Source organism: Neomonachus schauinslandi, chromosome 7 (genome assembly GCF_002201575.2).
Source record: "Neomonachus schauinslandi chromosome 7, ASM220157v2, whole genome shotgun sequence".
In the NCBI taxonomy this organism is placed as follows: Eukaryota; Metazoa; Chordata; class Mammalia; order Carnivora; family Phocidae; genus Neomonachus; species Neomonachus schauinslandi.
The window spans coordinates 138450192-138475416 of NC_058409.1; the positions used below are offsets into that span (position 1 = coordinate 138450192).

General features: G+C 40.5%; 1 protein-coding gene across 1 annotated transcript in view; it reads right to left on the reverse strand.

Moving 5' to 3' along the window:
* FBXL7 (F-box and leucine rich repeat protein 7) overlaps positions 1-25225 on the reverse strand; it is a 372638-nt gene that overhangs the window by 253939 nt on the left and 93474 nt on the right. The window contains exon 2 of the mRNA XM_021702513.1: positions 22675-22764. Coding sequence (XP_021558188.1) covers positions 22675-22764 — 90 coding nt within the window. The remainder of the gene's footprint in view (positions 1-22674; positions 22765-25225) is intronic.

The window sequence follows — 25225 nt, forward strand, 5'->3', positions numbered from 1 at the left end:
GGGGGGGGGGAAATTGGAGGGAGAGATGAACCATGAGAGTCTATGGACTCTGAGAAACAAGCAGGGCTTTAGAGGGGAGGGGAGAGGGGGGATTGGTTAGCCCGGTGATGGGTATTAAGGAGGGCACGTACTGCATGGAGCACTGGGTGTTATACGAAAACAATGGATCGTGGATCACCACATCAAAAACTAATGATGTATTGTATGGTGACTAACATAACATAATAAAATTTAAAAAAAGAAAAAGAAAAAAAGAAATGAAACATTACTCAAGTAGGCAAAAGTGTTAAATAAACTCTCTTTCTCTCTCGATATGGAAGGAAAGGAGGAGTCATTAGCATTTCACATAGATGCTATATCACTTCCCATATAAGGGCAATAATAAGACTGTTCTTTAACTCCTCACTCCAAATCATCAGCATAAATAGCAAATTCTCTGTGAGGATGGATTTGAAAAGGAAAATGACCGGCAGGTTATTGTGGCCTGACAAACTCACCATTCCTTTGAATGAATTAAAGTATACATTGTCAAAACAATGCTTAATTCAAAAACATTTCTTTTGGTTTTATAACGGAAGATAACATTGAGTGAGACATGCAACCAAGCACTCATTTGGACTACATTCTTCTATTTGCTAGACATGCCTTGACATGGCCTCAGATCAAATCCAAGTGGTCACCTCTATAGCCAGATTATCCACTCACAGATGATCACTGTTTCCAATCAACAGACATTCAAAGCACATGACACCAATGGCTCATGCAAGAACTATTTCCTCCTCCTTGACCAAACCAGTCTTCATCTACATCAACCTCATACTGTAGAAAAACAAATGCTTCCTTCAAGCTCTCTGAGCTCAGCCTCCAATTCTTGCTTGATCCAGGGAAGTCAAGCACAGTTCAAAGTTCCATACTTAGTATTTCAAAGAAGTTAAACCCTTCATCCACCCACGTTTCCAACCTTGGCCGCAATGTTAGAGGTAAAGAAAGGAAAAAAGAAAGACAATGAATGTTTATGCATGTTGTTCCGCCCAAAATCAGCTGCTCTGTCCCAGATCTTTCTGTACATCTGCTTTTCAGGTGTGAGGAAGCCAGCATGAGTTTTGTTGTTGTTGTTGTTGATTTTTACAGGCATAGCATTAAGGTTCTAACCTACAAATACAAGTAGGGTACAGAAGACGAGGTGATTCTTGGCTGAATTTGTTGGCTCTTAAAAATCAGATTTCATGCAAATCTCTAGCTAGGTTTAGCTGGTTCCTTTCTTGTAAATTTAGCAGCTAAGGGAAAAGATGAGGTTGGATAGATTAATAATTCAAACATATGGAAAGAGAAGCAGCTCCTAAGGACTGAGACCCTTGCTGCTAGTGAGTTCATTTGGATTTATAAAACTCGAGTTGTCTTTGTATGGTTCATAAAAAATTATTACGTGAAAAATTTGGCTGTTCGTTGCATTATTCATTGCAGACCCTCTTAAACAAATAGCAGTTAAACACATAAAAGGGTTTGTGTATTAAGTGGGGAAAAGCAAATGAAACCTGTTAAACAAATTATAATTGAGATGAGTAAAATGGTACTCTGGTCAAAAGAAGGAAGGCAAAAAGCACTCAGAGTTTTGCACTTAATTTATGAAAGGGAGATGCCATGGTTCTTTTTCTTAAATAGAATCACAAAGTCATTTGAACAGGTTGACAAGTTGTCGTTGTGGGACTTAAGAATTTAGGAGAATGGGTCGTTGTTAGACGAACACCAGCGGAGGACTCTGCTATGGATTCCAAGTCTCCTCTTCCATTTCCTCCCCACTTTCCACGCAGAAGCCTGTCGAGGTCTGTCTCGTTCCAGGTATACAAAAGTTAGCCTGGTTTGCTCCATGGCATCAACTGGGTTGAGAACAAGCCAAATTTCCTTGCATTTAGCACATACTGAAAGGCCTAGTTAGCTCTCCTACCACTTGAGGGTTTGAGTTTAGGTAAGGAAGAGCAGGTTTCACAGACCATCAATTTTTACTTTGTAAATAACCCCAAATTCTTGATCATGCTTACCGCTCCAGACTCCTCTGAATCAGAAATCAAGTGCAAGGAAAGACTTTCTCACTAGAGCTTTGAGTTGAACAGGTGCATGAGCCCCGAAATCTGTGACTCATGGAGGCTTGTCAGCAAAAAACCTATTGTGTATGGCACCCTTGAAGGATTATATATCCCGGCTACTTTCAAAATGGATTTGAGCAATCATCTTTTTTCTTTTTGTAACAAACAGAAAGCAATGGAGAAACAGATAAAAGTCATCCATGTGTGAATTTTCCCTACACCAGAACAGAAAAGCAGCTGGGAGAAATGGAGAGATCACCAGGGGAGGGTTGGGGAGAACGTCTCTAAGATCTCTTCGCTTAAGAATACCAATTATTTTAACTACTAAGATTATTGAAATCATGTGTCAGAAAGCATTGCTCTTTCAAAGTCTCACTGGATCCCCAGATATGCTGGAGGTCACATTTACTAATGTACTAGTTGGGGTTCTCCAGAGAAACAGAACCAACAGGAGATTATATAGAAAAATAGATTTATTATTAAAAAATTAGCACACGTGATTACAGAGGCTGAGAAGTCCCAAGATCTGCAGTCAGCAAGCTGGAGACCCAAAAGGGCAGTGGTGTGGTTCCAGTCTGAGCCAGAAGACCTGAGGACCAGGAGAGCTGATGCTGTAAGTTCCAGCCCAAGTCTGAGCCTTTGTCCAAAGGCGGAAGTGGGGACTGACACCCCAGCTCGAAGACAGGCAGAGAGAGAATTCTTTCCCACTCAGCCTTTTCTTCTATTCAGGCCTTTCATGGATTGGACAATGCCCACCCACGCCGGGAAGAGCCATTTGTTTTCCTGGGCCCACTATTTCAAGCGGAACTATTTCATCTCAACCAGAAATGCCCTCACAGGCACAAACAGAATAATGTTGAACCAAATGTCTGGCTACTCTGCATGTGAAATTAACCCATAATTAAAATGGTGGTGACGACTTAGGAGAGACCCTTACTTCTATTCCCTCTGCTTCCCTGTGAAGGAATTTCCACGCAACCAAAACTCCCTGCCACTCTCTGCCTCCCAGGCTCACAGTCAGAGAAGGAGAAGAGGATAATTAAGTCTGGAAGGAGGAAGCAGATGTGCAGGACCCTGCCCTGCATGCACCCACTACCTTGAAGGCACCTCATTGCAGAATGGCCTGGGACTTCAACATATCTTTTTGGTGGACACAGTTTAACCACCCTCAGCTCTCAGTCCCATGGAAAGGTGGGGGGGGGACTAGCTCACTTCAAGAAGTCCCTAAAACACTAATATATAGGGTATTTGCTGGGAACCTAAAGAAACAGATTATGGATTTCCAGAAGCAAAATAACAGCTGGAATGCGTGTTGGCTCGGTGGGGGCTTACCTCTCGTGGCTTGAATGCTGGGGTACATCAGCAAGCTCTGGCCACAGCGCCCAGCCAGTGCCAGCTATGTGAGCCTTAGGGACCTGGCCTTGACTGTTCCAGCTCTAGCATGTGAGGTGCTGCTGCTCGTTGTAAATGACACAGGCTTCATTTGGCCTGGTGTTACGGGTAAGACTGGGGAGAAGCAGACTAACCCCCCGAAGACTCTGTTATGGGTTAAACTGTGTCCACCAAAAAGATATATTGATGTCCCAGGCCCCATTAGCCTGGAATGTGACCTTATTTGGAGATCGGGTCCTTGAAGATAAAATTAGTGAGGATGAGGTCATACTGAAGTAGGGTGGGCCCCTACTCCTTATAGAAGAAGAGAGGAGACGCAGACATGCTAGAAGACGGCAATGTGATGATTAGAGGCGGAGATGGAGTGGGCGCAGCAAACAGGACAGAGCCAGGCAGAGGCAGCAAGAACATCAGAAGTCACCAATACAGTAACCACTGTCTTTCTCTGCTCCCGGCTTCTGTAAGCCACCGTTTGTAGCCCTGGTCTACTTCAGTAGACATGAATCTGTATGCTATGATGAGCAATGGCAACTGTTCATTGAGCATATTCCATATGCCAGGCAGTGATTTAGCAATCTTTGCATAGATTATATTCTGATGCTTGCAATAACTTGAGAGATGAGCATTTTTATCTTCATTTTTTTGGAATGAGAGAGGGAGCTTTGTACAGGTCCCGTAAATTATGGAGCCCAATTTTGAGGCCAGGCCTGCGTCTGAAGCCCCACCCAGCTCAGTCCTAGAGATATTTCTGGACATCAAGAACCAGATGGGTTCCACAATTTGGAAATTTAAGAATAAATCGCAGTGCCAGAGAGAAACAACAAGAGAATACAAGCTCGGTAAGGATTCATCAGAAAGTGCCTAAGGCATGAGAGATCCTGAATGATCGAAACACAAAATAATACTCCTTCCTGAGAACCTCTCACTCAAAGATCATTTTCTGATTCTGCTGGGGAAATCCAGACTAGGTGGGGAAGTCACACTTGGGTCTATACAGCTCAGACTCTATTTTAAGGCTCAGAGCAGTGTGAAGGACAGTGCCAGAGCCATCTATTTTCTGAATCTATTTTCTAGTGTCACAAATTCTGGAATATTGCTTTCCACAAACATTGTAGAAATGCTGTTTTGGGAACCTGGGAGCAGGTTGATCTGCAGACTGATGACTTTCAAGGGCCAGGTGTGCAATCTACTTGCTAAACTGCTAGGATTTTGCAACAGGTCATCATTGCCCTCAGGATATAGTTTAAAGGTGGCCAGACTTGGGAAACACATTTCCCCCCCTCCACCCCACAGCGCCACCTACTGGGTGCACACAAGGCTGAAATTACAGACTCACCCTAAGACAGAGCTTTCTAAACTTCAGTGTACGTGCTCATCAGCCAGATAACTTGTTAAAATGCAGATCTGACAGGTCTGGGGTGAAGCCTGAAATTCTGCATCTCTAACGAGCTCCTGGAGATGCAATGCTGCTGGTCCTGGATCCCACTTTGAGCAGACTCCTCCTCCCAATTCTCACTGGGTGACTCACCCTCATCATGCGAAGCCTGGATCAAACATCAGCTCCTCTGCGAAGCCTCCGCTACATGCTTCCTCTGGGCCCACTGTGGTTTTTAAGTAATGCATCAAATAGAATTATAGTTCTCCTTCATCTTTTGGTCTTTGCCATAGATTGCACTTCTGGAGGGCAAGGATGGCATCCACTGTGTTTTCTTATCCTTAACACCTTAACACTGCACAGTGACTGTCACGGACCTGGTGCTAAACTGTGTTAGCTGAATGACTGAAGCAGACTCGGTAAGCTGGGGGAGCAGGATCCTGATCTACACTGTTTGCAATCTTCCAAATCTCCAGTCCTTCAGTCCGTGGTGTGATTGGCTTAGCCATGTTGACTTGTACTCATTTTAAAGATTCTTTTTAAGACATGTCACTTTCTGTGGGCTTCCATTTTGAATCACACAGCCCTACTCAGAAGAATGGAGTCCAGAAAAAAGATGCTTTAGTTCAAGGCACTTAGTAGCCACACCATTCTGAACAAATTACTCTTGCTCCCCGCCTCTCACTCCTAATGTGGTTATAATAATAGTACCTGCCTCACTGGTGTTACGGTTAAATGAGTTAATATATGTAACGCACTTAGAACCATGCCGAGCACATAGTAAGCACTGAGAGTGGCTACCTGTTGCTCTCATTTATGCCTTTCAGTATTTATGAAGACAAGCTCCTTTCTATTGAAAGAACTGGTTCCAACATCTGTGTCCTTCTACACTCCCTAGGTCACCTGTTCAATGATACTGTCATCTGTCATTGCATTACGCTTTCTTTGGCATGCTTCCCACTTCGACCTACTTTTTCTTTTAAGAGAGAGAGAGAGAGAGAGCGCATACACACAAGTGGGGGGGGAGGGGCAGAGGGAGAGGAAGAATCAGACTCCCTGCTGAGCAGGGAGCCTATTGTGGGGCTTGATCCCAGGACCGTGGGATCATGACCGTGGGATCATGACCCGAGCCGAAGGCAGACGCTTAACTGACTGAGCCATCCAGGTGCCCCTCCACTTCACGTTCTTACATAACTTTGACCATGAGTTTGTGCAGTTTTCTGCCTTTTCGTTTTTGTCCATCTCAGCTCACTTGCCATGCTCCTCCTACTGATACTATTCCTAAAGATTTGATATTACTTCCCCTTGATTATGTGCCTGTCTTTGTTTTATACGGGCTTTAAAATCTGACCTCAAAAGAGATCCATTCACATTGGCTCCAATTTCTGCTCATGGGAGATGGTGTCAATTATATCATCAAAATTTCATTTTTTATTTTTATATTTTATAAGCTTTCCCATCATTACTTTTTCTTATTTCTGAAATATAAAACTATCAGTAAGAAGTATCTAAATTTATCAGCTGCTCTTAATTAGCAGAATGAGAATTAGAACATTTGAGGAGCTGAGAGACCCATCACACATCTCTCTTCTCTCTGCCAAGATAGAAGGCTGTGTCATCCATGCATTCAGTACAGCAAAAATGAACCATTTCTGCTTCTTTCTCCTTTTACCATAATGAAAATGCACTATTTCTAATTTAAAATCTGTGGCTTTCTGATTAAGTATGTGACATAACACTTTTAGATTTTAAAATTAGACTGTATTCCTCCCCTTTCTATTAGATCTGTTACTTTTGAGAAAATAAAAGTATATTTCATCCTGCTAAATTGAAAGGCAACAACACTGAAAATTATAAAGGATCTACTGCTCCGTGATCCATGCAAGAAAACACACTGCAGAACTCCAATCAGTAGCCACATATTCAAACAGAAGGTTTTAACCGAACTTCAAAAGACTAGAAAACGAATGAATATGTTTTGAGTTAATGGAAATATTTACAGCCTACATACTCATTTTTAAAGGATTCCTTGTTTTAATCTATGTTTTCTAACATTTGCCAACCACCAGTTGGCCCGTCACTGTGAGCAAGAAGTCTTCCATGGCTAATGCAACCAGAGAACACTTAATTCTAAAATGCAAGTATGACAAATAAATACTGACAAGCTGGAGGTGTTTCTTTTCATGAGCAGAGTCCAGGGTACCCAAGAGAGACACAAGGTGTGCTATGGTGAGAGACTGTGTTCTAGGAATCTAGGAAGGGTGAGTTTCTCAACCTATGAGTTGGAAAAGACCAGTATTTTTTCAAATCTCAAATTCTTAATGAATATACTAAAATGCAACAAAAATGAAGAGAAAAATAAAAGTTAAAAAAACAACAACGCCCCCCCCCCCCCCGCCCAGATATAAAAAATACAAGCCCATGCTCATTCCTCTGGATGCTGCAGCCCATCAAGTTGTTATAAAGGATTCTAATCACTCTCAATTTCCATATTGACCTCCATATAGACAAAGAGTTCACAGACCATCACTATCCTCACGTTATCACTCCTCTACCATAAGCTACTACTGTTATTTCTGACTAGGCCCACAACTGACTTCTCATGGGCTTCCCTCACTGCCCACTGCCCGGATCACCCAGCAGTCACAGCAGATCTGTCCCTGCTCAAAGTCCTCAGGGGCTTCTCCTCACTGTTTAGAATAAACCCATAACCTGCATGTGGTCTAGAAGGTCCTACTACTCATCCAGTGTCAGCTCTCCTCTGTCATTGTGTTGCAAATACACAGGAGCCATGGTTCAGAGAAGCTCAACTGTCCCTCCAGGTCCAAGGCGTTCCCACATCTCATCCCTCTTCATGGAATCCTGCGCCACTAACCATCCACCCTAGTGATTCAAAATAGCAGCAAATACATCAACATTTGTGCATGAAATGGAGGAGTCAGTGTCCCCACCCTCAAATCAGTGGTTCTGTAATGGTGTGACTAATACAATATGGCAGAAGTGAAGTTGTGCTAATTTCAGAACCCAGGCCATAAGAAACTGGCAGCTTCCACTTCCTGTCTTTTTTAAATTTTTTATTTAAATTCAATTTAATTAGCATATAGTGTATATCAGTTTCAGAGGTAGAATGTAATGATTCATCAGTTACATATAACACCCAGTGCTCATTACATCAAGTACCCTCCTTAATGCCCATCACCTAGTTACCCTATTCCCCCACCCACCACCCTTCCCACTTCCTCTCTCTAGAGATACTCCTTCTGGAACCCTGAGCAACCATGTAAGGCGTCCAATTACCCTGAAACCATCCTGCCAGAGAGGTCACCTGTAGGCTCTCCAATTGACAGTCCAGCCATCGTAGGCAAGGTGCAGGCGCACACTGTTCATCTTGTAGACCAGCCTATCCATCAGCAGAATACCACCAGTAGCCTCGGTCCATGCCACATGGAACAGAAGAATTAGAGCCAAGCCCCACCCAAATTTCTCTTTGGAAAAAGAAATGTGAGATACAATAAAATGGTTGGTGTTTTAAGTAAATAAATGTCAAAGGCAGAATAATGGCTTCCCCAAAGATGCCCATGTCCTAGTCCCCAGAAACGTGAACTGTTACTACATGATAAAAGGGACTTTGTAGATGTGATTAAGTTAAAGATCTTGAGATGGTGGGATAATCCTGGAATATCTGGGTGGGTCCAAAGTAATCCTTACAACAGGGAAACAGAAGGATCAGAGAGAGAGATTTGAAAATGTTATGGTGCTGGCTTTGATGATGAAGGGACCATGAACCAAGATGGAATAGAGCAAGGAATGGATTCTCCCCTAGAGCTTCCAGAAGAAAAAGCCCTACCAACACCTTGATTTTAGCCGCTGGAGACTCATTTAGAGCTTCTGACCTTCAGAACTGTAAGATCACAGATTTGTGTTACATGAAGCCACTAAATTAGTGGTACTTTTTTACAGTAGCCATAGGAAACTCATGCATTGTTTGAGGGTAATTTGTTATGCAATAATAGATAACCAGGACCCCCCACTCTCCCTGCCATCACACCTCCCCACATACAAATGTTCACCCAGATATTTACCTTGCTAATTCCTGTTCATCATTCAGGCCTCAGCTTAAGTTTCTATTTCTAGGCATGTACTAAAGAAGGCATTCTTGGAATATAATTTATTTTTAAGTTTCTGTAATATCTGTGTCTCTGTAAGATGAAAAATTCCAGAAGGTCAGGTCTGTGTCTGTTTGGCTCACCAAGGAGTCCCCATTCCCCAAGAATAGTATCTGACATTCAGTAAACTTTGGTGAGTGAAAATATCCCTGAGTAAATGAATAGAGAATGAATCAGAATATATGCAAGGTATTGGATATGCCGTACTCTATAAAGGTATAGAAAAAAGAAAAATTGTGTTGGAACTACATTCAACTAATGGAAAGAAGTTTTAAGTTCTTAAGTTTAAGGAAAGTCTTTTAAAATTGATTATAAAGAAAACCATGAAAGCAATCAATCAGTGCACAGATGGGTGCTGAACGCATATTGGGTACCAGGGATAAGAAATAGCAAGGTTAATTTTTATCCATAAATCTTAATCATGAAAAAAATCAAATAATTGAAACTTTTATCATATCACATGCAATGAAATTCCAAAAACAACTAGTGAAAGAGACATTCTCAGCTCTTAAAAAAAGAACCAACTTGTTAATTACCTCTTCGCCATGGGAAGTTAGACAATATTGGAAAACACCCAAAATAAAAGTAATCCATAATTCTGTCACTCAGTGATAACCATTCATAACACCCTGAAACACGTCCCCCTCAGTCTTTTTCCTCTTCAAATATAATCCTATTTGTGGAATTCATAGAAAATGCTGCTTCAGAATGTGCATTTTTCATAAACATCTTCCCATATGATGAAACACTGTTTGTGTTGGGGCGCCTGGGTGGCTCAGTCGTTAAGCGTCTGCCTTCGGCTCAGGTCATGATCCCAGGGTCCTGGGATCGAGCCCCGCGTCGGGCTCCCTGCTCTGTGGGAAGCCTGCTTCTCCCTCTCCTGCTTCTCCCTCTCCCACTCCCCCTGCTTGTGTTCCCTCTCTCACTGTGTCTCTCTCTGTCAAATAAATAAATAAAAATCTTAAAAAAAAAAAAAAGAAACACTGTTTGTGAACATGTTTTTAATACCTAAACAGGTCTTTGACATATAAATGTCTCAATGAAATACTTTACCAATGTTTTTATGCTATAAAAATTAAGAAGCATATATCTACAATTAAAATTTAGATTTTTAAGGTGTTTCCTAGTGCGAAATCCCTAGGTCAAAGTGTGTACACATATTTTAAGGCTCTTGATTCACATGTATAAACATTTCCTGGTGGTAAGGATAAAAAAAAAAAGAAGTTTGCAAAATAAAATATACTGCTTGAAAATTAAAAACATACACTAACACATCAACAGCTTCAAGAAGTCCAGCAATAAAAAAAGAGACCAGTGTTGAACTTGCTTAATGAAAAAACAAACACATATTTGACAATGGAAAGATTTTTCTCTATCCTCTAGAGCACGTACTTCCCCATGCATGTGCTGGTGGCCTTCTTTAACTTTATGACAATTCCCGTTTTCATGCTTTAAAAGGTTCTTCTACCTTGAGATCATAAAACAATTCATCTACATTTAATTTGAACATTTAAATCTTTCATCCATTCAGAATTTATTTTGGCATCAGGAACACATTAGGTTGCCCATGTTCCTTTTCTTTAAAATAAGAAGCTGATTTTCCTGTGAGGCTGTATTGACAAGGCTTATCTCCCTTATCCATTTATGATGCCATCCTTATTATACCTTAAATTCCCATAGGTAACTAAGTCTACCCTGAACTCTCTGTTCCATTACACCAAGCTCTGCCATACCACACTTCTTCAGCATTTGTAAATGTGTAATATATTTTCATGACACTAAGGAAATGTTACTCTCATTACTCGTTGCCAAAATTTCCCTGGATATCCTCATATGTACATGTATTCAATACTCAACAAATGAGTTCAACATACATAAGTAATTCAACATACACAATGTCATACATATGTAATTGAACTGAATTCAGTATCCACATGAGGTAGGTACTTATAGATGTTGGATTTATTCTTCCAGGTAGGGAAAATAGAGTTTGGTCAAGTTCCAAAATTAAAATCTTATTGAGATTTCCACTGGAATTATGTTGAATTCATTTAAGGGTGATTTTTCCATACAACATTTTCCTGTCCCTGAACAAGGTAGGATATGGAACTCACATCAAGTAGCTGTGAGTAAGCCGATGAAATTAAACCAGATAATATGCACAGGGACGCACACTGCATATAATTTTTAAATTTACTCCTCATAACCAACACATGAAGTAGAGAATATTATTATTCCTAGTTTACAGAGAAGAAAATTAAGGCTAAGTAACTTGTATCACCCATAAATGGGGAGTAAATAACAAAAGTTACAAAATTTTCATTACACAGCTTTTTGTTTCCCCCTCTCATTCATATTAAATGCAGAGTTCAACCTCCAACTTCATTTTCCAAATGCATCCATTACCAGAATTTAGCTCTTTGTAAATCTTTTGAGATTGAGTGAAATCATTCCCTAATCTCTGCACTGACCAGTTCCAACCCAGCTAAACAAAACATGAACTTCACAGTTTCCCACTTTCTACGAAATAGAATATAGCTTGCAAAAGATAATCTGAGGTCAAGGTTGGTTCTAGGATAATGCTTTCAAAAAGGGGAAATAACAATATTATTTTCTCCTTTAGGAATGCTTTTCCTAACATTTCTTCTTAACAAATCAGTGAACCAACCTCCCCCCCTCCAAAAAAAACACCTGAACACATTTATTAACTGACCAATTCAGCCATATTTTGGGCCAATAAAATGAAACTTACTTCTCCAATTTCATCAGTTAAAAAACCGCAGGCTCTAATTTGATATTTTGACATACCAGTAAGTGAAGAATTGAAATAATCCAATGTATTGAGGTTAAAAAAGATTAAAAAGAATTTAATAAAATTAAATTGGTTAAGGGTAAAGAATATTTTTCCTCTGCCCTTAAAATTGAGGTACAGAGGCTGAATAGCTCTAGAATTTTGTATTTCTAAGTTTATCTCATTTGGTGATCTAAAATGTTAAAAACTTTTCTGATAAAAACTGGTTATTTATAGAGCTAATATTCAATAGACAACAAACCTTCTTTTGGTTTAAAAATGTTGAACACACGAAAACACAGAAACCAGAACTATCTTCTGTTCCAAGTATCTTCCTCCTTCTGACATGTCTCTTCTGCTTAAAGAAGTTGTTTGTTCCCTTAACACAAAAGGCAACTAAAAGCAAATCGAGGGCTAACATTCCCATGATGTGCTTCAAGTTTTCCTAAGGAATAGTGTTATTCTTTTTTCTAAAAAGTAACTGTATCTCTCCTATATTACTTTGTGGATTTGCACAGCTTTTGATGTCATAGTCTTTATGACTATAGTTGGAAAAATTAACCAAGAGGGTTTTTCCTTCTTAGAATCTCAACCCATTCATTCACTTAATAAACATGTTTCAAATGTTTATTGCACGGCAATCACTGTGGTAGCCACTTGGCATACAAAGGGGGATAAAACACTGTTCCTTCCTCAAAGGAGTCAAGCAATTGCAGGGATGACACTATGGACCTATCAACTGAAAGCATGCACATAATTCATGCAGTGGGTATCTTGACTGAGCTGTAGCCTATTACCTGTCCCTGCTAAAAGATCAGGCATGTCTGGGTATATTTGAAGATCTGATGGAGAGGGCCCAACTTAAGTTATATCTTTGGTTGCTGAATAGTAGAAAGTCTTAGTGGCAAATGAAATTTCATACTGTTAGAATATTAATATAGCGCAAGAATTTATAACATACAATTTTATAAATTGATAAAATCAATGTGTACTGGTACCTTAAAAATATTTTTTCTCCAGATCCAACTTTATTAAAAGTGAGCCCACAGCAGCAGGAGTCTTTTGCTTCACTCCCAGATTTACATCCTGAAAATGTTTCCCCATTAAAAAAAAAAAAAATCCCATTGGGCATGACTGATTCTGTATCTTGGGCAGGAACAAAACAAAACAAAACAAAAAAATGGACCTGCAACATTCTTTTGTGACCAGAAAGCAACGGTGTTTTGATAGCCTGAAGGACAGTGCTAGAAGGACAAAGAAGATGCTGAAAGTTTTTCTGTAGAAGAAGTTGTGAAAAATCAAGCATCAAGAAGAGAATAATAATCATTAATAGTTGGAACAATGTGAGTTCATTATCAGACTTAAAAGAGAAAAGTTAATATAAATTGCCTAAGTTAATATGTTATACAGAATATCATTATATACAACAGAACAGAAGCATAATAGAATGCTTAAATTTGTGCAAATTGTAATAGTAAGGGAGTGTTAATTGATGGATTCTTCATCAGTTGGCTTTTGTTGCATTTGCATAAGTCAAGTGACCACAAGGAATGCAAGTGGACATTCTCAAAATTCAGCCCTTCCCTGATTTCTATAGGAAACCCACTCCCTTCCAAGCACTTTGTGAGTTTAGTAAAGATGGACTAAGGATTTTTAGTGACACAGGAAGGTGGTGTCACCTTGGGAGCCACTACCATCCAAGATGTTAAAACATCTTCCCAGGGGTACCTGAGTGGCTCATTCAGTTGAGCATCCAACTCTTGATCTCAGCTCAGGTCTCAATCTCAGGTTTGAGAGTTCAAGCCAGTGTTGGGCTCCATGCTGGGCATGGAGCCTACTTAAAAAGCAAAACAAAAACATACAAACAACAACAACAAAAATCTCCCCATCTCCCCAGTTCCACCATCCCTTCTTCAATCTCCTTCTTCAGTCTCCTGGATACCTACTGTGTCTCAGCTCAGAATCTCTCCACTGTGCAGAGAAATCTGGTTTCCTGAAGCCCACATCAGAAAACTCACATGTTCAAACACACACAGTTATCTGGCAGAACAAATGACCTTCAGTGTAGCAGGTGGCCCACCCCACCTTGGAAGGCAGCAGCAGTTATAAACAACAGAAGTTTCCTAGTTACATTTACAATGATAAACTGTACTAATATCTGCTTCCCACAGACTGCACTCCTTATAACAATTCCTCAAACACTTCTTAATGATCACAAATAGTATCTAAATTACTTGTAGATTATTCCCTCCATAAGGGGGATTTTCTACATTTTTAAGTATATGGAATATAAAGGAACACACTTACAGCTAAAGTGCTTTTTTCTCGTTATTTGTTAATCAGCCTAACAGCCTTGGGAAGCCTGGGACTTCCTGAGGAAGTTAGTTTATCCTCAGGAAGTTATTTCCTAGTCAAAGAGGAAGTAAACAGACGTGTTAACCTGATTTTTAAGGTCAGACTGTGTCCATGACTGTAAAGGGCAAATATTTCCAGTATCAGGTTATTCTTTCTAAAATGTTTGTCCCCAACCCCTTCCATATGCCCTTTTTGCCTTTGATGAGCTCAGAAGTCAGCCTTTTAGTATAAAACACTCCAAGTATCCCAAAGAAAGGTGGTGGGCATAAAATGTCACGGAGCGATGGCCTATTTATCACTGACATAGTACAAAGAATGTGCAACTACTCTGTAACTAAATATTTTAGTGCAAGACTGGATGTTCAAAACACTTTGGGAATGTATTCAATGCGGTCAAGAAGGGGTCCCTTTAGGAGCCTCCATTTTTCCCCACATGAACCCAGATGGATTTTTCCAGACTCCTCACAACCTTACACACCATGCTGTATCTTCCTCTCCACCCTCCCACCTTCTGTCCACACAGGAGAAGCCAAGTCCCAGACTGCCATGACACCTTTCCCAACTGCTCCAACCCATGCCTCTCTCCCTTCCTCTTCAGATCACTTGTCAGGACACAATCTTATACCACCCTGAATTACTACTGAACTGATTCACAGTGTTTATTGCCCCCTAGTAATTGCTAAGGTTCTGGCAACAGCAGGTCTTGCCATAAAATCAAATTCCATCAGGAGCCAAATAGCTAACGGCAATATTGTGAAAGATGCTTGGTTAAGGCAACAGAGAATTATGGGGACTCAGGAGCTGCAGGGTAGATGCCCCACCTAAATCCATTAAATTAAACCCAAAATTAGTTTTAAAAATTCTTCAAGGAGAAGAAAACACGGCTGAGGGGTCATTCTCTGTGCTACCAATCTGTGACTGACATACATTTTGTAGTTTCCCTGTAAGTACATAAACAAATATATTTAAAACTAGATTTACATCCTTTAATAAATTTCCATTGAATTAGATTACTAAGATTACTGGTAAGATATCTTAGAAATGATCCAAGCCTTCACTGCAAATACACTTAGCTGTATTTAGGTGAACTAGAATGTCTATGGCTGAAATCTATCAATTATTTATTGAGTGTTTTTTGCAAATGACAGAATGGAAGTGAGAGAAACACAATAATTTTACCCACGGGATTAGAATGCTAAAGATCTAATGTTTTCTCTCCTAACTCTACATAAAGGCACTGACAGACGCTGGATGTCTCAATTAAGTATTACTTTAAGTACACACACACACACACACACACACACACTCATGTACAGAAACCTAATTTCCTTCTTGAGACTATTAAATGACATTTTTGCCATTCTGGATGATTCATTTTGGAAGATGATTCCTTTAAGAAATTAAACTTAGTTCTTGAGTCTGAGATGGTATTTAGGGTTTCATTACACATTTTTAGGCTTACATAACAATTTTGTGGATACCAAGCTGATGAGTGTTCCACTGCTTAAACTAATCCTCAAACGCAAATCTGACTTCTTTATTAAATTGGGCACACTGAATCTATAATATGCTCAAATCACCCAATGTAACTGGTGCAGTTTTTCAAAAGTCACCTAACTTACAATTAGGCAGTAGTTAGAAACTTGGCCATGAAGCAGTGACTTGTTAATTTAATTACCAAAACACATTAAGCTTCAACAGCTAAAGCCTTGTAAGGTTTTCCTAAATAATCCTGAAATTTTCAGAAATAGTTAAGCTTGCAATTTAATTTTTTTTAAAGATGTTATTTATTTATTTGACAGAGAGAGAGACAGCGAGAGAGGGAACACAAGCAGGGGGGGTGGGAGAGGGAGAAGCAGGCTTCCTGCCGAGCAGGGAGCCAGATGCGGGGCTCGATCCCAGGACCCTGTGATCATGACCTGAACCGAATGCAGACACTTAAAGACTGAGCCACCCAGGCGCCCCTGCAATTTAATTTTTAAAGGCAAAACAAATCTTTATAATCAGTCATCACCTTCTTCACACACAGAGTAAAAGCTCCTAACAGCACATTTCTGATTTTGGGATCTCTCCCACCCATAAGGTCCCCCAAAACCACCCTTCCAGTTTGAATAAAAGTCATCTTATCACTATCTTTAAAGACACTTTTTCTATGCCATTTACGTTCTCCACTTCTGTACTTTTTATTCCTCTTCCTATATTATATGTTTTTACTCTGTTTTCTCTTATGTCATGGATTGAGTTCCATTTGATTGTAATAGACTGCTTCGAGGCATAATTCCAGTCTTGCAAGGCACATGCTCTAAGACTGTTATCTTCCACCTGTGTACATTTCCAATTAAAGAATAACTGCTTGGCTCAGTTTTAAAGTAATAAGGAGCAATGAAACTAGTCAGTACTTTTATATTACATGCACTACAGATCCTATATCATGATTAATTTAAATATCAATTTCAAACCATAAGTCTGTCTGATGCAGTATGTTAAGGACACAGTTATGATAACCTGCAAACTAACCCTTCAACAGTTTAGTAAAAAGGCATCTTGGAATATTGACATTTGCTTTCAATAACTAAGAATTTAAAGTACATTTCTAGACTATACATAGACCACATTTCCATGTATAATACTGACAATCGAGACACAATTATGGATTTTTTGAAAAGATACTTCCCATAAGGACTTTCAAAATATATTTTGATATAAACTTATAAAAATGATTAGCATGAAATTCTTTTTTTTTTTTTAAGATTTTATTTATTTGACAGAGAGAGAGACAGCGAGAGCAGGAACACAAGCAGGGGGAGTGGGAGAGGGAGAAGCAGGCTTCCTGCCGAGCAGGGAGTCAGAGGGATGCGGGACTCGATCCCAGGACCCTGGGATCATGACCTGAGCTGAAGGCAGATGCTTAACGACTGAGCCACCCAGGCACCCCTAGCATGAAATTCTTAATAGTTCTACATGGCAATTACAAAACAAGCATTAAGAAAAAACCTTACTCAGATTTCAGTGCCTATAACCATCTTCACCTTTTACTAATTTTTCATGACTTTGGACCACACTGATGCTTTCCCAGTTTCCCTACTGTCATCTACCAAATGAAAACATGTCTACCTCCTTCTCGAGAGCAATGTGACAATGAAACAGTTGAATGCAATAATGCTCATGAGAGACTAGGATCAGCATGAAATAATATGTATCCCAAAAACGTGTGTTGAATTTGTTGGATGGTCAAAAAGGCTTTTGTTTAGGGAAATGAAATCTACCTTGAATTAAAACCATCATCTTTCTCTTCTTGAGTGATACATGTGAATGTTGTTTGAGAAGTACACTCAAGAAGTAGAAAGAAGATAATATAAGGAAGACAGAATAAAACTAAGCCCGATTCCTGGGCATTTTCAAAATAACTCCATTTAGAATTGGTCTAATTGGGGCACTGAAAACATCTTAACCCACAACTGTATAAATAAAGTGGTGATTTTAGGTACCATGGAAAGAATTCTTTATATATCAACTCATTTCACTCATGGCTCAAATGAAACATTTTAAAATTAATTTCCTTCAGGGAGTTAATTAAATGGGCAGTTTCACAAAACAATATTAATTGAATTTATTGAAAGCCTATTTTATAATCATGAGCTAACTTAAAGGTAATGTTTCCATCTCCAGGTGAGAAGCTAACCTATGTAAGTGGGTTGAGATTCTTTTGCCATTTGAAGTAGATCCTCTCCTCCCGTTGGAAGTACTGCTCTATTTGAACTCAAATCTTTCTCAAACTCTTCTGAACAACCTACCTCCTCCCTGCAACCAGCTCAAAATAGGCCGCTAGCAGGCGGACAAAACAGAATTAAATAGCTTCACACTTAGAAGGCAACAACTTTTTTAAAGGTTATGATTTTCCTGATTTGTACCATCTCTCACTGAAACAATATTGTGTCAAACTCCTGCTCAACAATTTATTAGGTGTGTAATATTGAGCAAATCTCTTTATTTCTTTGTGCCGCAGGGATTTCTTTGTAAAACGAGTGTATTAGATCAGAAAATTGCCAGGGTCTTTGTAGCTCGAAAAATCCTATGATTCCATATTTGGCTGGCTTGATAACAACATGTATAAGCCATCACACCTGTAAATTGTGCTGTCAGTGAGTTCAATATCTGAACTTGAGCAACTGGATGAAGCTGACTTTTCATCAGCCAATTACATTTGGCCTTTGAACGAACTGTGTTACCTTCCCCCAGCTCAAGAGAAGTCAGAGTTGTTGAGATGCCACCATTAAAACCACATCCTCATGACCCTGTTCTGAGAAAGAAGCCCAAGCTGAGCTTATTTCTAGGAAGCTTCTTCATGATCCAACCCAATCCAACTGATGCTGTTTCAGTCTTTTCAGGCTGACTGCTGTGTACTCTATTCTAACCATGGGCCGGACATGACTTTCATAGCTGAAAGTCAAAGGCCATTCTCTCCAATACGAGGGAGAACACCCCGTGGATGAGAAAGACTGGAAAAAAAGTGTAACAGAAAGAATAGCAACACAACTGGAAAGAATTAAGCTGTGGCTTACGATGCTGGAATGCAGATTTTGTTGGGGAAAATGGAATGTTTCCAGCCTTCTGCACTTGAACCCAAACCCCCTACAGTGTCAGGAAATCAGAAACTTAAACTGTCACAAGAAATATAATGGGCTTTAAAGAAAGCTTATACCATTTATCAAGGAGAAAGCTCTGGAGGCTGCCAATTCTTTAAAAGGGGTGTGGCTTTAGACTCACAAAATTAAGATGCACCAAGATTTTGCATGAGACTTTGGAAAGGAACACTTACATTTAGGTAAAAAATACCATTCTCTGTTGGATTAAAACTGAATTGCATCACCGTCTGTGCCCACCGTGCCTAGGGGAACAGCCTTATGACCCAAAGTAGATGAGTGGGAACAACAGGTAGACAGCAAGGAATGAGTCCTTACACTTACTAGAATGAATAAATGTGACTGAGGTCTTAACCATCAATCATGCTTGGTTGCTCAAAACTTAAAATCCAAGCTGAGGTTAGAGACTCTCCGGGAAAAGCTTTAAAAAAAACAAAACAAAACAGGTTTTGAGAAACTTGTGGGTCTATCATCTCTCATGTCTTCCAGAACTTTCCAGGAGAGTATGTACCTACGAGAAGTCCACGATGCCCAGACACCATGTGCAGGGCTGTGAACACTACTGGTCCAGGGACTCCTTATGATGCTTTCAGGGCAGTGCTGGCCCCGAGGCCAGAGCATCCCAGGAAAAGCTTTCAGCCAGCAGCCCTGCTCTCTGTACGGCCAAGACCCATGCTCCTAAGGGGTCTTCTCACCACTGTTCAGGACGTCTTCCCAGAGCGGGGAGGCAGCATTTTCGAAGAGTAGTTTGTGCTGATTTAGATGCAGGTCTGAAGGTCATGCAGAAGCAGCAGCTTCCAATACCCATTTCCTGGGTCTACTTCAATGACTTTTAAGCAAATGTACTGTGTCGTGCAACTTTTACCACGATCCAGTTTTAGAACATGATCATCTCCCTAGTCAGATCCCTGGTGTCTGTCACAGTTAGTCCCCATTGCCACTGCCAGCCCCAGGTTGGCGCATGGTATGTGGGCGCCCTCCCCTCCCCTCAGCTCCCATGTCCTCAGGTCAGGCGCCAGCTTTCAACGCACAGGTTACTTACATGCTTCCCAGCGAGAGACGTCGACTCTGCCATTGGCTGTCACCTGGAGGCTGTACGCGAAAGCTCATGTGCAGGTGCATGTACACGCATGCGCACGCACACACACACGCCCCACAGGCCCGGGAATTGATATAATACCTTCCCTGTCCAGCCCACCACGGACAAGTCCAACTCTGCTCCCCAAGGCTTTCAACCCAACTATTACAGGGATGGCCACAGTTTGCAAAGGCTGCAGGAAAACTGAATATTGTCCTTCACGATATCTCTCATTTTTAGAAATCAGTATTACTCAAACCTTTAACCTGAGGATCCTGCCTGTGTTTCTTGAAGAGGATATTGGTAAAGTCAGAGGTGAAAAGTCCTCTTAAGAGGATCAAAGAACTGAAGAAAGTAACGGTAGTCAAATCACTTCTGGAAAACCAGTTACACCACTCGCCCAACATTTTCTTAACAACCAAGGTTAAAAACAGTTCTAGAAACTGTGGGAAGAGAACCAGAGAGGCATTTTTTAATTGGCTCCTCTGTAGCATGTGTAAGAAATTGGTGTCCAGTTTCTGTTTCTTGGCACACAGTGGCTAGTAGTTGCTTTCTGGTAGGAGCAAACTATTGGGTTTACTCTTGGGTAAACCCACTTTGTGGAGGTCAGAGAATATGACACCCTAATCCTGAGAAGCAGACCAGGACTCTGCCACCTGTGCATTGAGAAATGAGCACTGGCTGGTGTTCCATCTTGAAAAACCAGGCTGATAGTGAGACCATTTTGCAGCAGACATCCCTGAATACATTCTTATGGAAGTAACACCTACACCTAATTTATTTTAAAATATTTTTTTAGTTCCATTGATTAAAAAACAGTACCAAAGTGGATTCATACATACAAACAGTAAAAAAAAAAAAAAACAACAAACCACAACTTTGCAGATATGCAAAAAAAATGGATAGCATCTTTCATAGAGATGGGATTCTTCCATTTAAGAGTTGGAAAAAATATTCCCTATTAATTTAGCCCAGTTGTTAAAATTTCTGTTTCATATGAACATCATATTTTCCCATTTTTCCCTCCTGAATTTACCCTCAGAATGGTAGGAAATGCATTATGACAAAAATGTATAAAACATTGGCTGAGCCCCGCATCAAAAGAATCTTCCCAAGGAAAAGGCAGAATAAGATGAAAATTTTAAATCCCTATGGAGTTATTTTTTCGAAGCATAAAAAGAAGACATTTTTAGTGCATGAAGCCCCACAGTCCCTTCCCCCAACCCTTACAACAGAGCCCACACAGTTTCGTATTTTCTGTTTTTAAAAAAATTAAATCTGGAGAGGGAAACACAGAGGGATTATTTCACATACTTTTAACTTTCTATTTTCACAGTCACTCCAATTAGCCAAACTATGACTATAACAAGAGTGACTAAAATCATGGTAGAAAGAAGTGATCACCTTACAAAACAAAGATTTCTGATTAGAGAGAACCGTAAATAAATAAGTTATGTTGAAGTGATTTCCAGTTGGGTTCCTAAGAACAGCGGCCTCAAAAGCAAAAGTCTAGAATCAATTTACTTGACTTGCACGTTACCTTAACTAAATTTCCAGAATGACCTAGTGCTCATATTTGAGTCAACAGCCAGAAAATTCAAATTGGAATTCTATCTGGTGCTTTACAACACTGAGGAGAACACCCTGATCTATTCGCCTTACAATGTTGATAAAACAACGTTAAGGCATTAAATGCCAGGGAATATAATCCCATTATAAAAGCTCTTTATATATCAGTCTGTTTGAAACACACCAAGTCAAAGCTAAGCAGGGGAGAAGACACACACAGCAGGGGCCAACCATCATCATTCATGCACACACGGTCACGCAGATCAAGAGCAACCAAACACTGAGATGACCAACATCAGCTCATGGGTATGCTTCCCAAAATTGCAAGCAGCTTCAATTAAGCCTCAAGACAGAGCATAGAAATGTACCTCCACACACCCTGCACACTTTAAGAAAGCAGGCTCTACACAAGGTCACCTCACACTGGGTCTTCCATTGTAAGCGGCATCGACATCTTACACTGGACCTGCCTTCGACAATTAATTTAGAAGGAGCTCTTCTGCAGAAGAGAACTCAATTGTGTTTAACATTAAAATAAAAACTAATTCCATCATTGAGTCGGCTTTCCACTAAATAACTACCACAGAAACAGTGATTTCCACACGCAAACAAGTAGTAACACAAAAGCTTCTGGACTAGGCAGAGCAATTAATTCGAACATGTATTACTACATATAGTGAAATTCTATATCAAGAACATCAATGGAGCTGATCTTTGTCCTGAGAGGCAAGACTTTCTATGTATCTTTTAAATAATCAAACAAACCTCTTTTCCTCCTCCCACATAATGGTTAATTCAAGTTCTACAAATCACATGATTGTGACCCTCCCATTGTCAAAATCCTGAATTCCAATTTTGAAAGTTTTTGCAGGAACTTTCAGTTAGAGCACAGGAATTTTACAATCATAGTGTTTTCCACACTGAAAAACAAGACAGATAACATCATGAAGGCTCCCCAAAAGTCAGCCTATTATATTTTCACCAAATAACAGCATTTGCCTTAGAATTGAGACACTTAAATCCTATCAAAACCCCTTTATCAGAAGGCAAGAGCACAGCAACAAAAAAGCAACTTGGGAAACCCTCTGCCTTCTCATTTTTAAGAATCTCATATGCTCCCACTCAGTAGAACAGAACTGAGACTCACACATTTTATTTGTTTTCCAAAAATAGCCTGCACTGTGAACACAGGGAGAGAGATAATGAAGACCAGATGCCTACCTTCACTGGTAGCCACATTCTTCTGGGCTTGGGTCGGCGTGTGATCTGTACTTGAACTCACGTCAGATGAGATGCTTGAGCTGCCTTTGCCTAGAGAAAACAGGAATGAGCAGCTTTTGAGTTTTGTAACTTCAGAACTGGACCATGTCTTCCACTCTGTCCCATAACAAGCCATATCCCTGGTTTCCAAGAAAAGAGCCGTAATACCAAGAAGGGAGTTTATTAGGTTTCTTGCCTCTTGCATTACATATCTGACCCATAAGAGTGGAACTAAAGCCCTATTACACTATAGCTCGACTATAAACTCAGACAAGATTATAAAACATATGATAACATAATCTCATTTTGGCATACGTGTGAGTAAGAGAGGACATGTGGGAAACTCATCTACAGTATTAATTTTTTATTTGCAACTCTAAACTATACATTTCCCAGTACAGGACAAAAGCACATCTAAGAATGAGGCATTATCCGAATAGTAAGGACCTGCTGGCTCCAAACAGTGGTATCACCTTAGAAACCAAATTCCCTGTTTTAATAGGTTCTTCTTTAAAAACAAACAAAAAATACTTAATGTATCTAACACAGTAGTTATCAAGTGGGGGTGCTTTTTCCCTCAGGGGGACATTTGGCAATGTCTGGTACCATTTTTAGTTGTCACACTGGGGAGGATGTACTCCTAGAACCTAGTAGGCAGAGGCCAGGGATGCTGCCAAACATCTTACAACACACAGAACAGCTCCCACAAGAAAGAATTCTCCAGCACAGAACGTCAGTCATGCCCTGGTATAAATAATCTCACTTCAGCTGATAAAAGAGTAACTTTTAATATGAAGATATACACTAATGTTTCTAAACATTCTCAAAATGTCTGCAAATATGAACCCTACTCACTACCTAGTAAGAGAAGTATCAGTGACTGCGGTGAGCAGAGTTCTAAGATAACTCCCATGGTACCTGCTGCAGATTGAATGTGTTCCCCCCAACCCCCCAATTCACCTAATCCCCAGTGGGAGAGTATTAGGAGGTGGAACCTTTGGTAGGGGATTAGAGCGTAAGGGGGGAGCCTTCACGAATGGGACTGGTGCCCTAACAGAAGAGACCCCTGAGGGCTCCCTGGTCCCTTCCACCATGTGAAGACATATGAAAAAGACAGCCATCTGTGAACCAAGAAGCAGGCTCTCACCAGACGCCTTGCTCTTGGACTCTTCAGCCTCCAGAACTGTAAGAATTAAATTCCTGTTGTTATAAGCCACTAGCCTATGGTATTTTTTTTGTAGCCACTTGAACAGGCTAAGCTGGTGCCCGTGTCCTTGGTAATGTTCCCTCCAGTGTGGGTAGAACCTGTAACTTGCCTCTACGCAATAGAATATGGCAAGAGTGAGGGGGTTTTGCAGATGCAATTAATTTCCTAATCAGTTGACTTTCATCAAAAGGGAGGTTGTCCTGGGTGGGCCTGGCCTAAATAGGTAAGCTCTCTCCAAGAGTCTAGAGAAGAGACCCTGCCCACTGGCTCTGAAGAAGCAAGCAGCTGTGAGTTCTGCAAGGAAAAGAAATCAGCCAGCAGCCAAGTAAGCGTGGACGGGGACCCACCCAAGCCTCTGATGAGAGCATGGCACTGGCCAGTGTCTTGATCACAACTCTGTGAGACCCAGAACAAAACTCCCAGCTGATCCAAGTCCAGAATTCTGATCCCAGGAAACTGCGAGATAATAAATGTACCTCGCATTAAGCTGTGGCTAAGTTTGTGGTCATTTGTGATGCGGCAAGAGAAAACTAATATAATGACCATCCAATTCTATCACAAATGAGCTCTTTTTGCTTCACAAGGTATGATCGGAACTCTTACATGTGGCTGAGAAATACATTCCCAGTAGTGCTCCCCGAGCAGAGGCACACACCCCAGTTTGGGGGAGTGCACCTACGCCGAAACACAGAGCAGAGAAGAACAGATGAGCTTCACTTTAAGAGCTTCAGGGATTTGATTGTGAATGTTGGGAGTAACGGAACAACACGAGTTCATGGGTGATACCATCTGAGCAGGGACGTCAAAAGGCTGTTGTCTCCCTTTACCACTGCCCATTGCTCATGGTGACTTCTGGCTCTGAGACAAGTCTGTTATTCCTGTTGTCCCCGCCCATTTCACATCCTCCTCCCTGAGAGTTAGCCAAGATGACACAGTAACTCTCCATTAGTTTGTATTTAGCCCATTTCTGTGGCCTGCCATGGTTCACCTTCAGAGAGTGGACATATTGGACCAGGTACGTAGTTAAAAGTATGTCAATGTGGTCTCTGACCTCAGTCTGCTGCTCCCTTGTTTTTGACCTTGGACACTCCCTTCTTCCTCCTCCAGGAGGCTCAGTGTCCACATGTGGCAGGAGAGATGGTTGGACTGAGTGATTCCCAGCAGCTCAAATAGTCTGTGATTCTATGAGTCCATTACGGTACTCCTCAAACCTGAGTAATGCCAACACTCCCTTTAATATGGCAAAAAGCATTACTGTTCACCACTAATGGAGACTTAAATTATCTTTAGTATGCTGTTATTTAG